Below are 23324 nucleotides of genomic sequence, written 5' to 3' on the forward strand. Positions count from 1 at the left end.
CTGAGTCTGCCACTGTTGAAGCATGGAAGGCACTGGGAAAGGAACCGAGGCATAAGTGAGGTCTTGAAAAGTGGAACAGGAGTCAGGTGGCCTGGAGTAGTTAGAAGGGTCCCTTCCATCCATTCCTGAGGAGAATGAAAATGGAGGAAGAATATGAAAGGAGGATCCCCTGGAGATGGAATCACAGGGACTTGGGAGCCACGTGACATGCTGGGATTTGAACCTGGGCCCTCTGAAATTGCAGCACTTGATCTCAGCCACTGGGCCATCTGTCCAGCACCACAATCCTTAGTTATAGAATGGATGGCCGCAGTGACCAAGAGAAAGGAACCAGTGGATTTTCTGGGAGGAAAGGTGAGAGAGAGAGGGTGCTGCTGCTCTACTGGGGCTTTTAACTGGGTCTCGGAACCGAATCTGAAGACTTCTGGAAAACCCAGGTTCACTGTTTTCAATGGCTCCTCGACATCTGTGCTGTCACATGACGGTCAGCAGAGGGCAGTGCAGCCAACGTACCACTGTGAGTGAGGGGCTGTCTGCTTCTCAGCTGAGGGTCCTGGGAAAAGTTTCTGAAGAGTAAAACTGTCCCTGTTGGTGCAAGTTCTGAGGAGAGCCCACCTCTTCACTCTCCTTCTGAGTCCTGTTCTTTTCTCCCTGTCTCCAGTGCATTCGTTTTTCCTTCCATCCTTCGCTCTCTCTGTCTTGGGTCCACATTCCTCATCTTTTACCTCTGTAAAGCACGTGGACACCCACTGCCTCCTTGGATCCTCTGAAATATATTCTGAGAGAGAGGTCAGGGTAAAAAAGAATTATTGCGCAGATCGAGAAGCAGGCCTAGAGGGGTCCCTGGTCTGTCAGCCCCTGTTCTTTGTTCCAGAGCCCTCACAGGCTGACTGATGAGGGTTATCGTGATCACCACTACAAAGATCTCTTCCCAATCCCCAGGGTACCACGCACCCTTCTGAGCCACAACCAAAGTTTCCAAAGTGATAAACAGGGAAGGGGCTTCTTCAGAAGCAAGGACTCAGGGGTCCTGTGCATTTTATAAGGCTCTTGCCCCAAAGGATGAAAAATCTAAGCCTTAGACGCTAAGGGCTCTGAATACTCTTAGGAACAGGAGGAAACAGATCTGTCTTTGTGATTTTTTTAAGGACAGAAGCCACCAGCATTCCTGGCTCAGGACCAGTTGGCTGGACTGTGCTAGAAAATACTACTTGCAGTTTTGAAGTGTTGGGCTGTGAGGAAGTTCTCTAAACTTCCATGAGGGGTGACTGTGGCACTCTATGGGTGACTCCAGGGTAGTCTGCATTCAATCAACACTGCCCCAAGCAGCAGGCTTGCCATATCCCGCGCTTTCAATAGCTCCTCTCCCCTCTGACCCTGAGGGGAGTCTAGCATATCTCAGGCTGGCTTTGAACTCCATATATAGCTGAGGATAGCCCTGAACTTCTTGTCTGCCTGCTTCTATTTACCAAATGCTGGGATTACAGGCAAGTACCATCACATGTGGTCCATGCAGAACTGAGGACAGAGCCCTTTTGCTCCCTGTCTACTTTTTCTGTGTGGGGACAAGCGACCCTGACTGGCCTGGAACTCCCAGGGATCCACTTGCCTCTGCTTCACAAAGGCTGGGCTTAAAGGCGTGTGTCTCCTATCCCCAGCTTTGTAACTTTGAAGTTTTGCGTTGGTCCTCAGTTGAAGTTCAGCTAAAGAATGCTAAAGAATGAAAATCACTTGGGGGAATGGTGGGGGTGGGGAACACTCAGTTTCCTGAGACTATCAGACCAGGATCAGCCAATAGATTCCAGAATACATGAAAGAACCTAAGATCAATAGAAACCCATCCTTAACCCACCGCTGGCCTCAGAGCCACAAGAATGCCCAGGAGAGGCCAGAGAGATTGTCAAGCTGGCTCTGAGTGAAGCATTAGCGATCACACTCACTAATTAATGCTGCTGGCAAGGGCACTTTGTTATCCTTGGCTACTTGCTAATCACTTAAACGCAGACTCATTGAGGAATGAGGCCCGAGCCTGGAGGAATGATTCACAAAGTTACTAACTATATTGCCAAATACTGAAAATAACGGTGGTAACTTTAAGACTTAAATCTAGCAATTGGCACATCGTGGCTCAGAGGAGACACTGAGTAAGTCAGACCATTTCCAGTTTCCTAATCCACCCTGGATGGGATTTCTGGATCCATTTATGCACTGGTTCCCTATTCTGGAAGATGGGGATACTAATGAGCATCATAAACTAGCAAAATAAGTGTGGGGTGTGCCCGTGTGGTACCTGGTACATGATGGCACAGCCAATGAACACTAAGCATTATCAGTCACTATCTTAGTTACTTTTCGATTGGGGTGACATCACCATGCCAAAGCCAGCTTATAAAAGAAACTGTCCCGTTGAGCTTACAGTTTCTAAGGGTTAGATGGCAGACAAAGCCACTCCAGCAGGAACAGCTAAGAGCTTACATCTTGATCCATGAGCAAGAGACAGAGAAGGAGAAGCACATGGCAATAGAGGATTTTGAAACCTTATAGCCAAGTACCCAAAGACATGCCTCCCCTAATGAGGCCACATCCCCTAATCCTTCTCAAATAGTTCCACCAACTTCAGACCTAGTATTCAAACATGTGGAACTATGGAGGTCGTTCTCATTCCAACAAGTACTGCAGCGATGAGTAGCCAAAGGCTATCTCTCTTTATGACCCTGCGGTTGGCATAGGTTAGACTGGTACTCTAAAGTGTTATAATTTATCTAAGATTTTGAAAGTAGAATTATAACACACACACACACACACACACACACACACTGAATGCACGTGCACATACTTTTTTGTAGTACTTGGTGCCTTGCTGGTACTAACCATCCTGGTACTGAGACATACTCCCATGCCTTTTTTTATTTTGTGATAAAACCTTACTAAGTTTCCCAGGCTGGCCTTGAACTCACTGTGTAGCTCAAACAGGCTTCCAACACGTGATCCTTCTGCCTCAGAGTAGTCTCGGACTCTCAAGTAACTAGTATTACAGGGTTGCACCCAAATTATTATTATTATTTTTTGGGTTCTTTTTTCCGGAGCTGGGGACCGAACCCAGGGCCTTGTGCTTCCTAGGTAAGTGCTCTACCACTGAGCTAAATCCCCAGCCCCCCAAATTATTTTTTTAAAGTAGATATTTACAATGCATTGTAGCTCAAATTGCCTCCTAGGGAGAACTGCTTGATTAAAGAATCTTTTGGATTATGAGTTATAATGTATAATTGTGAGTAATGAGCGCTAGTGTACTAAAGCCAATGCCATTTTCTAAAAGGGAAACTGCCATTGTAGGCAGGGGATTCATCTTTTTCTGAGTGTAACAATTCACTTTGTCTTTTGTTGAACTAGGAAGTAAAACAATGGTCCACCATAGCCAGGGTGAGAAAAATAAGCCACTGCCAATGTCCTCTCCTGAAAAGGTTTATCCAAACAGAAGCTCTCAAAAGACAACCAGCCTGGGGGTAAGGTTCACGGTGAAACTTCAGGATTCACGTCCTTGCTGGCTCTTGGACTATACTTACCGGAGTTTGTTCTGGACAGGGAAGAAAAAACATGGTGGAGGGACCGGGGAGATGGCTCCACTGGTAAATGTTTGTCATACAAGCATAAATGCCTGAGTTCAATTCCTAGGACCCATATTAAAAAGCCAGACTCAGTAGCCCTCGCTGTTGGGGTAGAGGCAGGAAGAGCTAATTGAATACTTACCTCCAGATTCATGGAGACTCTGTCTCAGAGATAAAAGAAAATCAAACAAACCATGAGGTAGAGAAAATTTGAGGAAGACACTGGACATGTACCTCTGGCCTCTGTATGCATGGGCATAATGTGCATACACACATGAACACACACACACACACACACACACACACACACACACACAAGCACTGTGAGGGAATCAGTTACTGAGGTGGAAATTCTGCTGAGTTGAGAGACAACTGTTCCATCAATGTCGCTCTGAGCAGATTTAGGCTTTGTGAGCATCCATTAATTTTGCTGACTCTCGTTGATTTAATTAAAAAAAATAAGAATATACTTGGCAAATGCCATGATGATATCTGCTATCCTGTATGTTAATTAAAAACATTATATATATATATATATTTTTTTCTTTTCCCCAAATTGATGCTTGGGTTTCTTGTTTCCTTTTGGGGGTACTGCAGGAGTTTGTGGTAAATGCTTTATACCTGCAGTTGCTATGTTCCAGCTCTACACACAGGCTGGAGGGGTTCACAGTCCCTGGGTCCACTAGGGCGCTCCGTGTAGGTCTGGGTTGTGGGTTCTATTGCAGAGTGGTAGCACGGTTGCTATCCCATGTCTGGGTATAGATTGTCCCCATCTCCTCTCACACAGCTCAAGCTGTGTGTCCCTGACTAGGACACTTGTGTGTGTGCCTCAAGGGATTCCAGTAAAGAGCCCAAGAGCGCTGCAGTCAACACGGAAGCCTCACCCTTCCCTCAGCGTCCCCCACCCCAGACTGACCCTGTGCTTTGCCAGTTCATATTCACCTTGGGAAGGGGGACAGCTGGGCTGGTGGGTACCAGTACCTGATGTCACCCCCAGTTGTTTGTGGAGCGTTCCTCGCGGATTGGTTGGTATTTGGGCATTATTGGTTGTTAAATATTATGGATTTCAACCCTGGCTTCAGAGCGACAGAATCCTAATGCTTTTATTGAATTTCTCCAAACCCAGGGGAGGAACCACAGCCAATCTTTCTGTGTGTCTCCGTCTCTTATTTTTCTCTTCCTCATCCAGCCATTTCTACTCATCAGTCAACAGCAGAAGATGGTGGTTTCCCCATAGCTTCCAATTATTTTTTATTTCAAGCCCATGGCAGAGCAATGCAAGTCTCTGAACTACAATTTAGAGCTCTTGCAGGGGAGAGTCTCTGAGTTGGTGAAGAGCAGCGTCTGTCTCTGTTTCAGCCACTGTGTTTAGGAGGTTATGGGCACACGATATGAGCACATTCAGTATGACCCTGTAAGTGACAAGATGTGGGCAGTTATTTGAGAAGGGTGCTGTTTTGGGTGGCTTCTGAAATTACCCTCAAGTATAGCTTATTCCTGGTGACACGTGTCTAGGCCATCCTCTCCCCTTAAATAAGGGCTGGCCTTAGAGTCTCGAGTCTACTCCATAGGTGGGATTAACCGGTAAGATGCCATCTCTAAAGTTAGGCTACAAGACCAGGCCCTGAATCTCATTCACATTCCTCCTGGCTTACCTTTGCTGGCTCTGATAAAGGAAGCTATCACATGTGTCCCCTGGCAAAATCTGTGAGGCAAAGATGTGAGGATGGCTTCTGGTCAAATGTCAGCAGGGAACTATCCTGTCAACACCCAATGGAAAGATCTTGCCAGTAGACCCTTCCCACTCAAGCCCAGCAATGTCTGCAGCCCTTGGAGGGACCTTAGCACCCTGCTAAGCCAGGCGCTAATCTCTGAGCCACAGAAACTACTGGAAAGCAGGCGCTGTTTTAAGCCACTTTGACTCCATCCTTTTACAATCTAAAGGACTAAAATTTAGGGCAGGTAGTTAATTATGCAGGCCTCGATGGCTAATGCAGGATTCCCACAATTGCAAAAGCTCTGAGGTCTGAGCTGTCATCTTGTACTTACAACGACAACATACCAACCTGTGAGTGTTTGCAAGAGTTAGAAAACCTCTGCAAGTCACACTGTCATTGTAGGATAGATAATAGTAACTCCTATAAGAGTGACTCCTATAAGGCTAAAGGAGATAGCGTGAGCCCAGAGAATGCAGTTAGTGAAGCGATACAAAATGAATCCACAGACTAACTAATATTAACTCATTAGCTATTATAAATTAACATTTACACGGTCAGTGAGGTTTGGTTAGATGCCTGCCTGACTTTTTAGGAACTGGAGGGCTGGCTCAGTGATTAAGAGTGTGCACTGATCTAGCTCAGTGGTTAAGACTGTGCACTGATCTAGTTCAGTTTCTGGCACTCGTTTTGTACAGCTCACAGCTCCAGGATACCCAACGCCCTCTTTTGGCCTCCTCATGTACTTGCATATCTGTGTACATATACAGAGACCTGCACACAAACACATAAATACACCTTAAAGATGTAAAGAAATCTTAAAGAGCCTTCACGTGCCTGCTAAGCCTGCTTACATGGGCTATTGGTACCCTGGCTTCCTCTTAGAAACATCTAGAGAATACTATGACCCTTCCAGAAATGATCTAGAAAAGAACATAAAACCTCAACTAATCCACATGAGGTAAATAACTCCTTAACTACACAACGGTGGACTATATTCATGTTAGATATAGTATAGCAAAGCACAAGTTTGTATCACAGAGAAGTTGACTAAAAGCAGATTCGAAAGCCCAAAAATATATTTGAATTGATAGAATTGAGCTTTTTTCTGCTGCTCCCTTCCACAGAAAGGCATCTGACAACCTTCCATAGCCAATTATTGAAATGCCAGGGCACCATGCAGGTGGCAATCCATCACAAAGACGGAGGCCGAGGACGGAGCTCACGAGGGCAATCGTCAATGCTTAAAAGGTCTCTGCCTTCTGAGGGCACAGCCCATGATATCAGCAGTTCCGTGGAAGCACAAATGCACGGCCACTGTGTTTGCGTTCTTCCCCGGGATGATGCTTTCCTTCCTCCCAGTGGAGGGAGATTTGCAGATTTTCCTACCTCATCTCACCTCACCTCCATCTTTTCTGTCCTCCATCCAGAAGCCAGCTCAAGCCCACATTTCTTACTTTCCAGAGCCATGACTCTGTTATAAGCATCCCCACATCTCCCTGCTACAGCATACACATTCTCGGATCAGTCTACCTACCGCTTTCCTTGGTTCACTCATCCTAGGGAGTGTCTTCCTTCCAGACTGCACGTAGGGATGCTTCCTAAGCAGTCCACATTTACTATCAAATGCCAAGCACAACACAAGCCTCTCTGGGTTAAGGATGCTTGTGCTGTTTGCTGAGAAAACAGTAGAGAACAGGTCAGAAAAGCATTAGTGAGATTGCTCTCCCTCCAAAAAAATCCAAAGCTCGCTTCGCATGTCCTGTCATTGTGTGTAGTTGGGGTCACCACAATCCATCACCCCCTCACCCCCTTCTTATGTCCCTAAGAATGCTAGAAGACATTGACACCTATACACGTGTGTGTGCATGTATGTATATATGCAGTCATATCTAAAGTGATACATTCTTAAAAAATCTGTCATGAAGTTAGCACATCCTTGTGTGAACATCATGAGATACACTTGCATAAGCTATCTACAATGTTGCTGGACATCCCAGCTTCATTTCTGTTGCTGAGCTAAAATACCCTGACAGAAATCAACTTAAGGGAGAAAGGGTTTATTTGGCTTACAAATTATAGGTCATTGTCTGTCACTGAGGAGAGTCAGGGGAGGAACCTGGAGCAGAAACCATGCAAAGCAAACTTGCTGGCTCAGCAGTAGGGCCACCTGCTTAGGGATTAGAACCTCCCGCAGTGGGCCAGACTCTCCTGCATCCATTAGCAATCAAGACAGTCCTTGGCAGACGTGCTTGCAGGCCCACTGGACCTGCAATTGAGACTCTCTTGTCTTGTGACAATAAGCTGTGTCAAGTTGATACTAAGACAAGGGGATATCTCAAAAGTAGACATCACTAACATCTTGGGGGGTGGTGAGGGTAAATTACACCAAAGGCTTCAGGGTGTTTGCTGAGCTCTTCCCACGTTTCTGCCCTTGGGCTATAAGGGGCAGATATAAAGCAATCTCCAGGCATCAAAATACTCACTGGAAGGAATGAAGGGCTTAGCCAAAGAGAATAGGAATTCACTGTTTTCCCCTTGACAGAGTAAAAGGAACTGAGCAGAGCTGTTGGGGTGAAACACAAGTCAGATGAACAGAACAACGTGGTCCCCTTGAGAAAGAGCAGACTTTAAAACAAACAAACAAACAAACAAACAAACAAACAAAAAAACCCGGGCAGAGCAGACCAAAGAGAGATGGGAGATGGAGGAGAAGGAACCTGAGGAGCCTTGGAAGACTTTGCTGCCATGGCTTCGAGCTTAGAGGAAATTACTAAGAACGTGAGCTCAGCAAGACACAGCAGAAACACAACGAAGCAAAAGCAGAAAACTTCAGTGATGGATTTCATGAGCCAAGAGGCGAAGAGAAAGGTCAAGGAGAGAACTAAAGCCGTGTTACTCTCATTTCTAAATCTTTTTTACTGTGGTAAGTGTTGTCCATATGAACGGGACTGAACAAACTCACATTTCAAAATGTTTGCAGACTTAGCACCTGGGAGCTAAAATAAAAATCTTAAAAATCACGATTAAGAAAGGGCATTAGTGGGACAGCCATAGTTTAAAATAAATGTTCCAAATGCACTAGTATGTGTAATGACAGCAAAGTGTGGCCAACTGGGAGAGAGTTACTATCTCATCCAATCTCTAGTAGTTGATACATAGGAGGCTGTAGGTGAAAGAGGAACATGCATTTAGATTTCTCTCTCTCTCTCTCTCTCTCTCTCTCTCTCTCTCTCTGTGTGTGTGTGTGTGTGTGTGTGTGTGTGTGTCTGTGTGTCTGTGTGTCTGTGTGTCTGTGTATGAAGAAACAGGGTCTTGCAAGTGCTGTACCATTTTAGGCCCTCCTGGCCTTTACATTTTTCAGACAGAATCTTACTATAATGCTCAGGTTGGCATTCAAGTCTCTATGTGGCCCACGCTGGCCTCGAACCTGTAATGTTCCTGCTTCCTGCCCATGCTTACCATCGTGATTCCCTGATATGATGGTGTTCTTGTCCATTTGGAAGTCTAAGCCTAAAATAAACTCTTCCTTCTACAAGCTGTCTTGGTCCCGATGCTTTAGTAGGCTACAGAATAAGAAACTAATGCAGGGTCCCATCCCTCAATTCCCATGGAAGAACTAATAAGACTCAATATAAGTTTAGGCAGTAACGGATCATATTCAAATCATAGCAGCTACTTCCCTGGCATCTTAAATTGAGTTGATGCCAGACATAGCTGGTATATGCCTATGGGCCTACACTGAAGATGGTGAAGATGGTGAGGCAGGGACACTACAGCAGAAGCTGAGTGAACTCATCTTGAACTACAGACAGAAAGCAGAAGGGAAGAACTGGGGATGGCAGGAGGCTTTGAAACCTCAGAGCCCACCCCAAGTGATGCACTTTCTCCAGGAAGGCCTCCCATCCTAAGCCTCCTCCAACCTCATCACCAACTGTGGACCAAGTATTCAAATGTGGGAGAACACGAGGGACAGCTCATTCAAACTACTACATACCCGGTGGAACACAGGTCTTGAATGGATCCACGCTTTTCTTATACAAATGATTTCTTATTCTTGTGGACTTGTATTAGTAGCTTCAGGGTTGTGACAAAGAAAATTCACCTTTCACATTTTTATCACATGACCCCTTCTGTTTTTCACTGAGTTGAGGCAGTATGAGGCCCTCACCAAGTAGGTACCATAACCATGTGTCTTAGACTATAATTCCCTCATATTCTCCCACATTTGAATACTTGGTCCACAGTTGGTGATGATGTTTGAGGACACTTGGGATGGGTGGCCTTACTGGAGAAAGTGCATCACTGGGGATGGGCTCTGGAGTTTCAGAGCCTCCTGCTATCCTCAGTTCTTTTATACCAACACAAAACAGACCAAGAAAGCATCCTAATGAAGATACTGAGTAGGAAGTTGGATACTGCAAGAAGAGACTGGATGATCAAAGACAGATCTAAGCTAAAGACACACTTTGTGGTCACTGGTGCTTAGGTGGTTTTTAAGGCTTGTGAATGGATGAGGTCTCTCAGGGAAGGCACAAGGAAGAGGGCTATGCTGGCTAGCTTTATGTTAACTTGACATAAGCTACAGTCATTTTGGAAGAGGAGACCTTAATTGAGAAAATTCCCCCACCACATTGGACTATAATGCATTTTCTTGATCGATGATTTGTGTGGGAGGGACCGCCAGCCCATTGTGGACAGTTCTATCCCTATGCTGCAGCTGGTGGTCCTCTAAGAAAGCAGGCTGAGCAAGCCAGTAAGCAACGCTGGTCCATGGCTTCTGCCTCTGGCTTCTTGCCCTGTTTGAGTTCCTGCCCTGGCTTCCCTCGGTGATGGATTATGATAAGCTGGAATAAACTCTTTCCTCTACAAGTTGATTTGGGTCATATTGTTTTATCACAGCAGTAAAATCCATAAGACAAGGGCCACGGAATGGGCACTGGTTCGCTCTAATACTAAGAAATCAGAGCCAGCTCTAGGGTATGTGTCTATGCTCCCAACACTCAGGTGGTTGAAGCAGGAAGACCAAGAGTTTGAAACAAGCCTGGGCTACCTAGCAAGTCTTAGGTTAGTCTGGGCTGCATAGCGGGAGGGAAGAAGACTGGACTAGAGAGTCAGTAAGGAGGAGAAGAGACTTAGGGCTGGTGTTTGGGACTCCAAGTAAAGTACTATTATCTGTGGCAAGCAAGAAATCAACTGTATCAAAGACAATGGAAGGATCAAAGAAAGTTGAGTCCCAAGGCTCATCCACCATACTTAGATGTGCAGAAGCCACGGTGACAGTAAATAGGAGAGTTGGATAGCTGATTGGGGGAGTCTTCGGAGAAATAGAAAGGACACAGAACAGCATGGAGAATTTCCAAGAAGCTTTGCTGCAGACAAGTAAAGAAGGGGGCGGAGCTGGCTGAAATGCTGAGAACATATCTGTCTATCCTACTTCTGAAGGAAAGGTAACCTTGAGAAAACTCTCAACTTCTCGGCTTGTTTCCTTGTCTGCCAAACGAGGACAGCATTCATTAAATCATTCCTTCATTTAACAAACATTTATTGATTGCTTACTATGCGCCACAAGCCAGGAGTGCTTAGATCAATATTCCCCGTGTCCTTTCAAAGCCCACAGTCTCACTGCAGCCTAATAGAAGGGGAACAAAGAATTGGAATACTTAGAGACAAATGCCACATTCCCACTGTAGGGAGAAAGAGGAGTCACATCTGACCTGGTGGGGGTGGGAATGTCTCCTCAGCACATGGACTCACCATGAGCAAGAATAAAATCTTGGAAAGCACAAGATACATGGCATAGGGGGAGGGAGACAGAAAGGGGTCCGAGAGAGTGGCAGAAAGAGAATCAAAAATCTCTTGGGACTATGCATGCCACCTAGAATACCACTGCACTACCCTGCCCTTGACACTGCTCCCTAGTCAGTCTCTGCTGCTGGATTGGTCCATATTTGACTTCACTGTCTTTCCCCTGAATTTTCCTAAGCAGCCACCATCTTTCATCAGGACTCGGCCTCCGAGATAAAACCAACTGCTTGTCTACTGCCAGCTTCTATGCCAGCAACGTGCTAACCACAAAACACTTTCCCCAGATGTAACGTGGTGTTAGTGTTGCCCATTAATGATGTGAAATACAAACCCAGTTCAATACAGACGGTTCAGAATTTTAAGTGTATTTTGGTGAACATTCACCAACATATAGTCCATTTTAATAGTCACAAAATCTCCTTTTAAGGTGGATACGAGATGGGTGTGCATTCCTGAAAATTATTTGTGTGTGTGTGTGTGTGTGTGTGTGTGTGTGTGTGTGTGTGTGTGTGTGTGGTTTAGCTGAACAAAGAAACTATTTGTACAATGGGTTGGAGTTCGGATGGATTTAGGAACAGAGGACATGCTCTTTCTGTTCATGTTTTAAAGCTTTAGGAAGTATTTTTTTTATACAGAGTGAAGAGAAAAATATAACACTGCTGTATCCACTTCCCCAAATTTTAAAGTACTGATATTTGCTATTGCTTCAGGGCTTAATAAAAAGAATAAGACATTACATATCCAACGGATGTCCTTTGCACCCCTTTCCTAGGACCGAGTCCCTGAACTTTCCTGAAAGACACTCTTCTCTCAAGCTTGCTGGATACCTACCTTATTCATGTCTGGATAGCAAGTCTGTGTCTGTTTGTACCCAAACACACTGAACAGAATTACTTCCTGTGTTTTTAAACTTACATTAATGTTAGAAATAAAGCACCATGATGATTCCTAATAATGAGTAGTAATGAAGCCAAAATGGCTTTGTGGCCTTCCTGCCTCATCTACCAGCTTGTGAACGCCTCCAAGGTTATGATACACTTGTTCTGCAGTGTACAGCCTGTCCATCTCCCCTTGAAACCAGTCCAAATTGTTAAAGTCAGCATGCAGACAGAGCAGACAGAGTCTCAGTGGCAGGTACGAAGTCATTTGGTCTCAGTCATCTTCTCTCTCCTCTCCTCCAGCTCCTCTCCTTCTCCTTCTTTCCTCCCCTACCTTTCTTCCCTTCCCTGCTCTACTGATGACTTTGAATATATTAAGGAAAAGTAGCAGAGAGAGAAAACTCTGCAAAGGAGGTCTGAATTTAGCACTCTAGCTTCCAAATCTTCCTCCTCCCCCTTCTAGTTTTTTTTTTTTGCTAGGCATAGCTAGCACCTACCAAGTGAGCACTTGGCGGTGTCTGGTAATCCTAACACCACCTTGGTCTTTCCTTGCCCAGGGTTACAAGGCTAGGCTGTGGAGAGTTCAGCCCAGGCACTCAACTGCAGGAGCTGCTGTGCTTCACCACTCACCGACAGGAGTCATGTGGATCCCAGTGGGCCACGGTACTACGTGAGCTCTTAACACTACAACTCCCCAAGGCCAGTGCTTTAACACGTTGGGCATTGATTCCAGTTAAAAATAAAGTACCATGATGGTTCCTAACTTCCTTTGGGAAATTTGTTTGACTTTTTCTCTATTGGCCCTAAGTCTTTAAGAACAAAAATGGTTATTCCTTTGTCTGGTGAGGATTTCCTATTGCGGCAGAGTGGGGGTGGAAGTCTAATCTTCATGGTCCTCTGTATCCTGGCTCCTCTTTATTTTCTCTGGATTGAATTTCTTCCCACTGTCAAATTCACGCGCCGAAGACCTAATCCCCCATGTGATGTGATTTGAGGTTGAAGATTCTGGAAGGTGTATTGTTCCTCGTCTTTTCTCCCGCCCATCCTTCCTTCTCATCCAATGGCAGGCCTCGTTCTATCTTGTACTTGCCTTCACCTGCGTAATGACATCATCCTATACTCTCCAATGGCTAAAAAAGAAAACACCGAAAAGTTGCATTATGGGTAGGAGTACAAAATGGTGGAACACTTCAGAAATCTGGGGAAGTCTTAAGTTACACACACAACAGCGGCAATAATTATCTTCTCTTGGTCGTGATGCTGCGGAGAAGCTGACGTACTGGATGAGCCAGTTTTCCCACACCTGAATCTTTTACTCAAGAATAATGGAAACATATGCTTCCAACAACATATTAGAAACTCTGCAAGCAGGTTCATTCATAATATCACTAGTCTAGAAACTAAGCAGGCACCTTCCAGTCGGAGAGTTATTAAAACCAACCCACAGAATGACAACCCCCTGCAATATAAATTTTAGAGACATCAGACAATATGGATGAATACATTTTAAATAATAAATTGAAGAAGAAGAGGCTGGGAACAAAGAGTCAAACTGTGATGACTGAATTATGTGAAATTCTAGACTAGACCGTCTAAACTAGGGTGATGGGAAATACATTGAGAGCTACTTCTTGAGGGTGGAAAACGAGGAAGGAACCTTAGGGAATATTTCTAAAACATTCAGTAGATATTTGCTTGCCCCACAAGAGGTAATTCGTGCCTCATAATGTAAATAAGGCCAAAACCCAAAGCTAACAAAATCATGGACTCTAAGGGAGAATCCACTGATTTTTTTCCCCCATAAATGGTCAAGTTGCCAAACCGCCCCCTGAATATTTATGCCTGTAGATCGCTGTTTTTCCCAGTCGTCAGAAAAGCTTCTTACCGCAGTGGATGGTGGTTAATGCAGACTCATGTCTGTTCAAAGTTCTGAGAAGTGACCGGGCACTCAGCAATAGATGGGCCATCTATACAACACCTGCTCCCCAAGGCTCAGGGAACTTTACAGGAGAGGGGGTGAAAAGACCATAAGAGCTCCAGGATGGGTAAAGTGCTGTCCTTTAAACATGACTTGACTGTTACACTTAGGAACTCACAGCAGCTGTGGCTACCCACAGTCTAGTCGCAAGGGAGTAACCCAAGCCTGAGAAACCCTCCTCTGGTAGCACTGGCTGACCTGGAACTCTCTATGTAGACTAGGGTGAGCTTGAACTTAGAGATCTGCTTCCCTCTTGACTCCCGAGAGCTGGGATCAAAGGCTTGTGGCACTACACCGGGTGATTTTTTTTCTTGCCTTATTAATATGTAAACACGTTAAGTGATGATACTAACTCGTTTCCTTTCTTTGGTTTTGAACTCAAGCTATCCACTGAGCTCCAATTTTAATGCAGTCTCTCCTAGGAACTAGCATCTACCCAAGGTAAACCTTCGGGTTCCAAAACACAGTTCCGTTGCCATGGCGACCCGCAGAGAAGGAAGCATTTCTCTGCACCAGAGCTCAGAGCCTCTAGTTGCTATCCTGAGTGACGGCAACGCGCGGGATAGCTCGGCCTCCTGGAAGGCGCCTGCGCAGTGTGGCTGTCGGCATCTTGCAGCCGATGGGGGCGTGGCCTGGAGGAGGCTCTGGCTCCAGTTGCGCGTGCGCGGGTCCGGGCAATCGTCTAAGCGCTCCCTCCTCCTTGTCGGTGACTCGGGTGGTCGGGTACGTAAAGGAGACGTCAACCCCGGAAGCTGTTCCCGGGAGCGGAAGTAGCGGGTGGCTCGCTAGCGTGAGTGAGGACCGCGTGTACCGTGCTACTGCTCCAGCCCGTGCGGCTCTGGTGGGCGTGGGCTGGAGGAATGCGGACCCGACTTCTCGGTGAGTGACAGTCCCGGGTTAGCTGCGGGCCAAGGGCGGGACTGCTCGGATGCCTGTTTGAGCTATGGCTGTCCCGGGTTCGGTGTGAGCAGTGCACATGCCCCAGTGTTTTTATTTCGAAGGAAAAGTTGGCGGGAACTCCCTGATGTTCATTTAGACCTGACAGCTGTTGAGAACTTAATGACTTTGGTGTTGGACTTACAGATTTTACAATCATTTCCTTGTGGCTTTGGACAGAAAGCTTCCTGCTTTCCTCCTGGAGCCTGCAGAATAATACAGTTGATACTGATTAACGTCACAAATGCCACTCCATTGAGTGCTCGATGAAAGGCACGGAGGTTAACATACTGGGAGATCTGCACATGCACTTTGGAAACGACATGCATTTAATTGAAAAAAAAAAGTTTTAAAGTCTTGCATTGAAGTGCTGGGGTGAGATTGAAATGCGTTGTTCTGTTCAGAGTTTTGTCTTTTGGGCTAAGTGTAACATTCGTTCATTTATCCAGTTAATGCTAGTGGACTTTCACTGCCCACTAGCCACTGTTGGAACCTTTTGGGGTGTAGCATGTAAGCAAAAGATCCTGCCCTGCAAAAGTGAGGAGATTGCATTCTAGTTTGGGGAAGACAAATCACAAACAGAACACAGGGGGGAAAATAAGTGACAAACCTGAATGCCATGGGAGAAAGTGAGGTAAGGGGCATTGGGAGCCGGAGATGCAATTTAAAAATAAGTATGTTAGGATAGACTTCACAGAGTAAATTGCCTTCAAGCAAATACTAGGAGGAGATGAGGGAATTAACTATATACATAGTTGGGGAAATCAAGCCCAGGTAGAGATTGCCTTTTGGTATTGGGCAAAGTGTTGCAACGTGGGTCTTCAGTGAACAGCAGGTTTGTGTAACTGGAGTGGAATGAGTCAGGGGGTGGGAATGTTAAGAATTAATTGGACATAAGGCTCAGTCAAGTACAGTCAGGAACATCGGAGTATTTGTATCCCTGTGGTTGTTTGCAAGTGAAGGTAATTATCTACTTAATTTCGGTAGGATTTCACAGTTTAACCACAGCCACTAATTAGTATGTGAAGTTAATGACTAAAAGTAGACTTTTTCCAAAATAGAATGTATTTGAGATCTAAATATAGCTTCAGTTCCCAGCAAGCACAGCGTGAATCGAGACAGATGAGCTTCTTGTAGTAAATTTTTGTTTGCTCTTACGTAGGAGTTTTGTGCATGCAAAAACACCCTGCTTTTGTCTTCTCTTGGAAGCTTTCCTGATTACAGTTTCTAACTGTTAAATGCTGCTGCCGTTGGTGACATTGAGTCTCTACTCACAGTGGACTTCTAGATAGTTGTGGCAAGGAAGATGACCAACAAAGGCACCCACTGCTTTAAGGGGCTTACAGACTTGTGGACCAGATGAACACAGGATAAAGTACAGGATGAAGAGGGATGGGAAGGTTTGCTCAGAGGACAGGACTAAGGAAGTCACATGTGTGGTCAGAACTAACTTTTACTTCTCAGTTCTAGATTTCCTTTGAGTCCATCTTGCCCAGCATACAAAGGAACGCGCCGGAAGCATCATTTTCACCTTGAATGTCTGCTTTTTGTGGGATGGTGATTTTAGTTGTCAGGTTATTTTTTTTTAATGCCTAATGAATTTTATGTCTAACCATTTATTGGATGAATTGACTGTGACATCAGGGCAGAGCATGAACTGAAAACTTCAGCACTACTCAATTCATTGTCAGGTGACATATGACACTCAGTGGTCCACTTGCTGGAATTTAGCCTCTGTCTGTCCAAGATAGATGTTTCTGGTTTCCTAGGCAGTAGGGGTTCTGTTGCTGATGATGATGCTTTTATTAGGGGTTTTGGTTTTTGTTTTGTTTTTGCATTTATCTCTTATGTGAGTGTACATGTGTGGGCGTACCTGCAGGCGTCCATTCTTGTTCTTGCACCACATGGGTTTGCAGGATTGAACTCAGGTCGTCAGAGGCTTGGTGGCAATTGTCTGTACCTGCTGAGCCATCTTGTCAGCCTGCCAGCCAGTTTTAAGTTTTGTTTTTGACATCTGTTACATTTTAGGGATGGAAGAAATAATTAGATCTTACAGGATAAGTATGGGCTGTCTAACAAAACAAGTGGAAGGCAGGAATCTGAAAGATACACCAGGGAAAACATTGGGCAATTTTAGCGTCACCAAGCGGGGCAATGGTTTAAGTACAATTTCATTTACAAATAGTGTAAGATACGCATTGGTCAGCTTTACACTGCTGCAACAAAACACCTACATGTACTAGGAGAAAGGTTTATTCTGGCTTCCGGTTTCGGAAGTTTCAGATGGTGGTCAGTTGGCTCATTGCCATTGGCCATGTGCTGAGGCAGGACATGGCGGAGAGTGCATGCAGGAAAAGGGCTATTCACCTCCTGGCAGCCAGGAAGGGATAGCAAGGACAGGGGTCCTAATAGCTACTCCATAACCTAGCTTCCTTCCATTAGGCTCCGCCTCTTAAAGGTCCCTGTCCTCTGAGTAGCAATGAGAACTGGGAACCAAACTTTTCACTCAAGGGTCTTTGGGCAGCGTTTCAGATGGAAGCTATAGCTAGAATAGTAGGTGATGGCTTATGTTGATGTTTGGTACCACCAAGGTCTCAGGGAACGGTCATCAAAAGTGTCTAAAACAACCTTGTAAGAGGGTAAGTCGCTGGCAACAGAGAGGCTTGAGCAGGCCGGGCTCCAGTGTAGAAGACACCCTGTAGCCAGGAAGGTGGGCTATAAAGGAATTACAAGGGCCAAAGGGAGTTTGATTTTCAGTCACATTCGGGGTGAAACTGAAGCAAGAACATGTGTCTACAGTACGTGTGTTGTGTCTAATCTGAGGACAGAGCTTTGGGGAGGAGCCAGGGGAGTTGCTATGGCAAAAGCTGCGGCTTCGCTGCTAAATATTCTCCATTATGTGCCACCTCTTAAATAATTTGAAAGATCAGTATTTTAAAATAAGGGAAAAAAAATTGAACCCAGGAATAAAAGGTGTATTTTCCAGGACATTGATTAATCTGTAAGGAATTACAGATTAATTCCAGCTCTTCTGGAATCTGAGCCCAGGACCGATCACTGTCTAGGCCTCTCCCTTTATTCCATTCGGCTTTGCTTTAGAACAGCATGCTGACATTGGCCTTCACATTGTACTGGATCTGTCGACGCGTGACCAGATTTGCCCCAGTGCTGTCTCACTCACTGTAAAGGTGGCTCGCATAACCTTCTGTTCTGTCTTCCCAGGTTTTTAACTTGGTCTGAAAATGAGCAAGCGCAGGAAGCGTCCAGCTCAGCAGCCAGCGAGCCCCGAGACCTTCAGCCCAGACGCTCTCAATGCCGTGTCTGAGCTCTTCGCCAAGAACTTTTCCTACTGTAAGCCACTCGATCACGAGTGGCAGTTACCAGCTCCCGCCGAGAGCTTCACCTGCGAGCACGTCGAGTTCCAAGCTTTCCTTGACTTGAAGAACTCCCTGAACGCAGTGAAAAACCTCCTGTGCGATAAGGAGCTGGACGGCTGGCACAGGCACACCGCCTTCACCAACAGGGCGGGGCAGATCATCGCCCACGTGAGAAAGGCCGTGAACGCAGAACTCTGTACTCAGGCCTGGTGCAAGTTCCAGGAGATCTTGTGCAGTTTCCCACTTATCCCGCAGGAAGCTTTTCAGAGTGGAAGACTGAATTCTCTGCACCTGTGTGAAGCCCCAGGCGCTTTCATAGCCAGCCTCAACCATTACTTAAAATCCCACCGGTTCCCCTGTGAATGGAGCTGGGTAGCAAATAGCCTGAACCCATACCACGAGGCCAACGACAATCTTAGGATGATTACGGACGACCGGCTGATTGCAAACACCTTGCACCGCTGGTACTTCGGCCCAGATAACACTGGTGATATCATGACCCTGAAGTACCTGACCGGGCTTCAGGACTTCCTCAGCGGCACATCTCCCATTCACTTGGTCACTGCTGATGGGAGTTTTGACTGCCAGGGAAACCCAGGCGAACAGGAAGCTTTAGTCTCCCCTTTGCATTACTGTGAAGCTGTCACTGCTCTGACCACCCTTGGAGATGGTGGCTCTTTTGTTCTAAAGATGTTTACGTTGTTTGAACACTGTTCTGTGAACCTCATGTACCTGCTAAATTGTTCCTTTGACCAAGTTCACGTTTTCAAACCTGCTACTAGCAAGGCGGGAAACTCAGAAGTCTACGTGGTGTGTCTCTGCTATAAGGGAAGAGAGGCTATTCGTCCTTTGCTATCTAGGATGGTGTTGAACTTTGGCACTGAGATGACCAAGAAGGCGCTCTTTCCCCATCATGTGATCCCCAAATCCTTTCTTGAGCGACACAGAGAGTGTTGTACACTCTTCCATAGATACCAGTTAGAGACTATCTCTGAGAACATTCGTCTTTTTGAGTGCATGGGGACGGGGGAGCAAGAGAAACTGAATAACTTAAGGAACTGTGCTGTACAGCATTTTATGCAAAAGTTCCAACTGAAGCCCCTTTCTAGAAATCACTGGCTCGTCAAAAAATCCACTCTTGGCTGCAGTACAAACACAAAATGGTTCGGACAGAGAAACAAGTATTTTAGAACCTATAACGAACGGAAGATGCTGGAAACCCTTTCGTGGAAGGATAAAGTAGCCAGGGGATTCTTCGATAGTTGGGCGGAGGAACATGTCGTCTATCACCCCGGGCAGAGCCCCCTCCTAGAAGGGAGTGCTTCCAGCCTCGAGTGCCACTTGTGGTGCATTCTAGAAGGCAAGAAACTGCCGAAGGTGAAGTGTTCTCCTTTCTGTGATAGTGAAATTTTAAAGACTCTTAATGAAGCCATTGAGAAGTCCTCAGGAGAAGCTTTGAGTGTGGAGTCCAAGGTCAGTCCCAAGCAGCAATACCGCTGTTGCCAAATCTTCTCGGAAGAATCGGTGTTATCCGAGTTGCTGAGCCTTACCAAGTGCCTTCAGGAAGAGCAGGGTGTAGAACCCAGCAACCCCATCAGGTGCCTGCTTGTGGGTTCACCCACTGTCCGCGATCTCCAAATGTACACGGCCCTGGAAGTCCAGCTTCTGGAGTCCGTCGAACTTACTGCCTTCAGCTGTTCACTGCTCCATGACGGTGACCCCGCCTACCAACATTTGTTTTTGAATTGCCTGCTACACTCCCTGAAGCAGCTTCACTCGGGAGATGTGATGATTTTGCCCATCCTTTCCTGCTTCACAAGGTTTATGGCTGGCTTGACCTTTGTCCTCCACAGCTGTTTTAGATTTATCACATTCTCTTGTCCCACATCGTCTGAGCCCCTCAGGACCTGTGCTGTCCTGCTATGCATTGGTTATCAGAACCTTCCAGATCCAGTTTTTCAGTTTCTGCAGAACGTTAACGAACTCTTGGGCACTTTGCTCCACCCCGGTGCCCCCCAGCAGGTTTTACAGTTTGTACCAATGGAGGTGCTCCTTCAGGGGACACTGCTTGATTTTTTGTGGGATCTGAATGCTGCCATTGCTAAAAGGCATTTGCATTTGATTATCCAAGGAGAGAGAGACAAAGTCATCAGCAGCCTCGAGTTGTAAAATTGAACATGGCGTTGTTGATGTGTCGTTTTGCAACTTAACACTTTGATTCCATTTTACCTGCCCTATTTATTTAATAATTTTCATCTTGGAGAAATGCCAGTTTGTGTATTAAAGGACATTAATTATGGAAAGTCATAGCTTGTTCTGATCAGAAGGACATAGGACTGGTAGGTACAGCGTTTTTGTGGTAGGAACCATGCTCTGATGGTGTCCAGCCTCTAATCATGTGACATCCGTGTGTGCTCGGGGTGACTACACGCTTGCTTGCATATGCAGCTGAGCTGGTCTTATCCAGCCTAGCACCGTGTGCCTTCATCCAGACATCATCCCCCCACTGATTCCTCTCTGTCTGATGCTGTTAATGGTGAGGTTAGTCATGACAGGAGGTGAGTCACTCTTGGCCACCGCTCTTTACCTGGAAACACTTGACACATCTGGATTTCAGGGATCTCTATACCAGGTTTCTTGATAAGTGCCGTTCCCTGCTTTTAGATTGATGGTTCGGTTTTCTTTGAATTGATGTGAAATACGGAGTTTTTGTGTGACTTTTTGCGAGCTATAAGTATCCAACCAATCAAGCCAAAACCAAAGGTCATTTCTGTACAGTGAAGATTGTGTCTAGCACTCCTTTGTTGTGAAAAGCTTCCTTCAGCAATGTTGGCATTTTCATTGTCCTGGAAAGATGGTTCTAAGGCTCGTGTAAAGTCTCCTGTGGGTGACAGCAGAGTGCGGTGGTCACGGAGAACACTTGAGGGAAATGTAACACTTCCAGAATGACAGCTGGACACATTGTTAATCTTTGCCGTTTATTTTTTTCAGTACGAAAATAGCACTTTACTAAGATTATCCGTGAGATAGATATTTTATCAATTTTATTTGATTTTGTTGAGTAATATATATTTAATAATATAGTGAACTTTTCTAGCAACAGGTTAATTCTTCATCACTTTAAAGTTTTTAGATGTCATGTAAATGTTTAGGTATTTTCTGTTCCTTAAAAACATAGAAGTATTCTGCCATGTATCCAGTTAATAAATTTTTCATGCTCTTCTATTTTTGAGTTCCATTACAATTCACAAATAAAGCCTTCAGCAGGTATGTTTTGTGTTTGTTTCATTAAAAGATAATCATAATGGGAATTTAAAAAGGAAGGGTGACTGGGAGTTAATACTGCATTTCCTTTCGTGTGCAGTCATGAAAAGTTATTCCTTCAACCTTGTATTTATGGGAAATCTTCAGGAGAGAATTTGTACACTTCAGGGAGTGAGGGAGGGGAGCCTGGCCTGGCAGTGAAGGTCTGAGGTGGTTTCTTTCCGAGAACTTCATTTCCTACTAGTGACTTGATGTGGGTGGTTCCGTTAGCTGCAGTTTAATAGCAAATTGGTTACCACAAGAGAAACTGTCCTTGGGAGCTGTTTTGCTGCCTTGTAGTAATAATGGGGTTTATTTTAGGACTAAGTAAAACTTGCTTTTGTAGTGTGTCTGTGTGTGTGTGTGTGTGTGTGTGTGTATGTGTGTGTGTGTGTGTACACGTGTGTGTTAGTATGTGCATGTACCTTGAGGTTCTGGAGGTCAGGAGAGTGTGGACCCCCTGGAGCTGGAGTTATAGGAGGCTGTGAGCCACTCGATGTGGGTTCTGGAAACTAAATTCCAGTTCTGCAAGAACAGCAAATGCTCTTAACTTCTGAGTCCCTAAAACTTACTTTCTAAGTCCACCAAAGACTGAATTTCAAAATACTAATCTGTATTGCAATATAGAACATTGAACATGTTTAAATATATAATTTTTAGCATGATATGGGGGATTGAAGAAGAATGTCTTCTGTAGGCTCTGATATTGAACACTTGATTCCCTCCCAGGTTTTGGTCTAGGAGATTTGGCCTTATTGGAGAAAGGTCTTCACTGGGGGTGGACTTTCAGGTTTCATAAAAACCATGCTATTCCAAATTTGCTCTGTTTCTTGCTTGCCATAGATGTGAGATCTCAGCATGAGGCTCAACCCATGCTTGCTGCTTCGCTTCCCTGTTGTCATGGTGATGGAATCCTACCCTTCTGGAATTGTAAGCCCAAAACAAACATGCCCTGACCGTCATCTTTCAATGGTGGTTGGGTAGGAGAGAAAGATAGCTCTCTCGGTGACGTTCTAGCTTTGCCAACATGACCTGGCTTAATTTTCAGAATCTCTATTAAAAGGATGTGTGGCATGTGTGTTTAATTCTTGTATTGGGAAGGTGGATTGCTGGGGCTTGCTGGCCAGACAGCATAGCCTAGTGGGTGAGTTCCCAAGCCAGTGAGAAACCCTATTTCAGAAAGAATGAGATGGACAGCTCCTGAGGTGATGCTTGAAATTGTCTGCCCTACATAAGCGCTGGTGTATACACACACTGTGGTTTGAAGAGATCCATATTAATTTTTTCCTATATAGTTAAATAAAGACCCAATTATTTGATAGTAGACTTCCCTTGCCTATTTCAACTGGTCACAAGTGTAGAAATAATTATTAAAAATTTCAGATTGAGATTTAGAGCTAAGTGTGGTGTCATAAGCCTGAATCCAAGCGTGTGGATGGCGAGGCAGAAGGATGACCACAGATGGGAGGACAGCCTCAGCTTCAGAGAGAGACACTATCTTAATAAAGCAAACCGAAACTGTTCCAGCATCAAACCAAACTGAAGAGAAACATCCACTGGGTGTTAATTTTTTGAAAGGGCCCTGACACCCCATACAGATAACTCGGGTTATGTATTAATGATTCTGTTTTAAGATGTGGTTCAAATAGCGTAACGTGAAGCGAATTTGCATTCTGAATCTCTAATGCGTGTTTCTCATCCTCTTGTTGTTAGGCCTCCTTAAC

The 23324-nt window shown here is 45.2% G+C and overlaps 1 protein-coding gene and 1 long non-coding RNA gene across 3 annotated transcripts; one reads left to right on the forward strand and one right to left on the reverse strand.

The window, feature by feature from the left end:
* Positions 1–4682: 4682 nt before the first annotated feature.
* Positions 4683–14701, reverse strand: LOC134483364 (uncharacterized). Of its 2 annotated transcripts, none has more exons than XR_010060229.1 (3): positions 14338–14701; positions 6858–13136; positions 4683–5017 (listed from the first exon to the last, which is right to left on the reverse strand). It is a non-coding gene; the product is annotated as an uncharacterized LOC134483364 (long non-coding RNA). The 2 variants fall into 2 exon arrangements; XR_010060228.1 differs by having other exon boundaries at positions 13892–14701.
* A 31-nt stretch (positions 14702–14732) lies between these two features.
* On the forward strand, positions 14733–21564 carry Cmtr2 (cap methyltransferase 2). Its single transcript, NM_001106186.1, has 2 exons — positions 14733–14863; positions 18143–21564. The coding sequence occupies exon 2, from the start codon at positions 18163–18165 to the stop codon at positions 20464–20466; it is 2304 nt and encodes a 767-aa protein (NP_001099656.1). The 5' UTR covers positions 14733–14863; positions 18143–18162; the 3' UTR covers positions 20467–21564.
* The last annotated feature ends 1760 nt before the right edge of the window (positions 21565–23324 follow it).

The sequence above is a fragment of the Rattus norvegicus genome, chromosome 19, assembly GCF_036323735.1.
Source record: "Rattus norvegicus strain BN/NHsdMcwi chromosome 19, GRCr8, whole genome shotgun sequence".
Taxonomy (NCBI): Eukaryota; Metazoa; Chordata; class Mammalia; order Rodentia; family Muridae; genus Rattus; species Rattus norvegicus.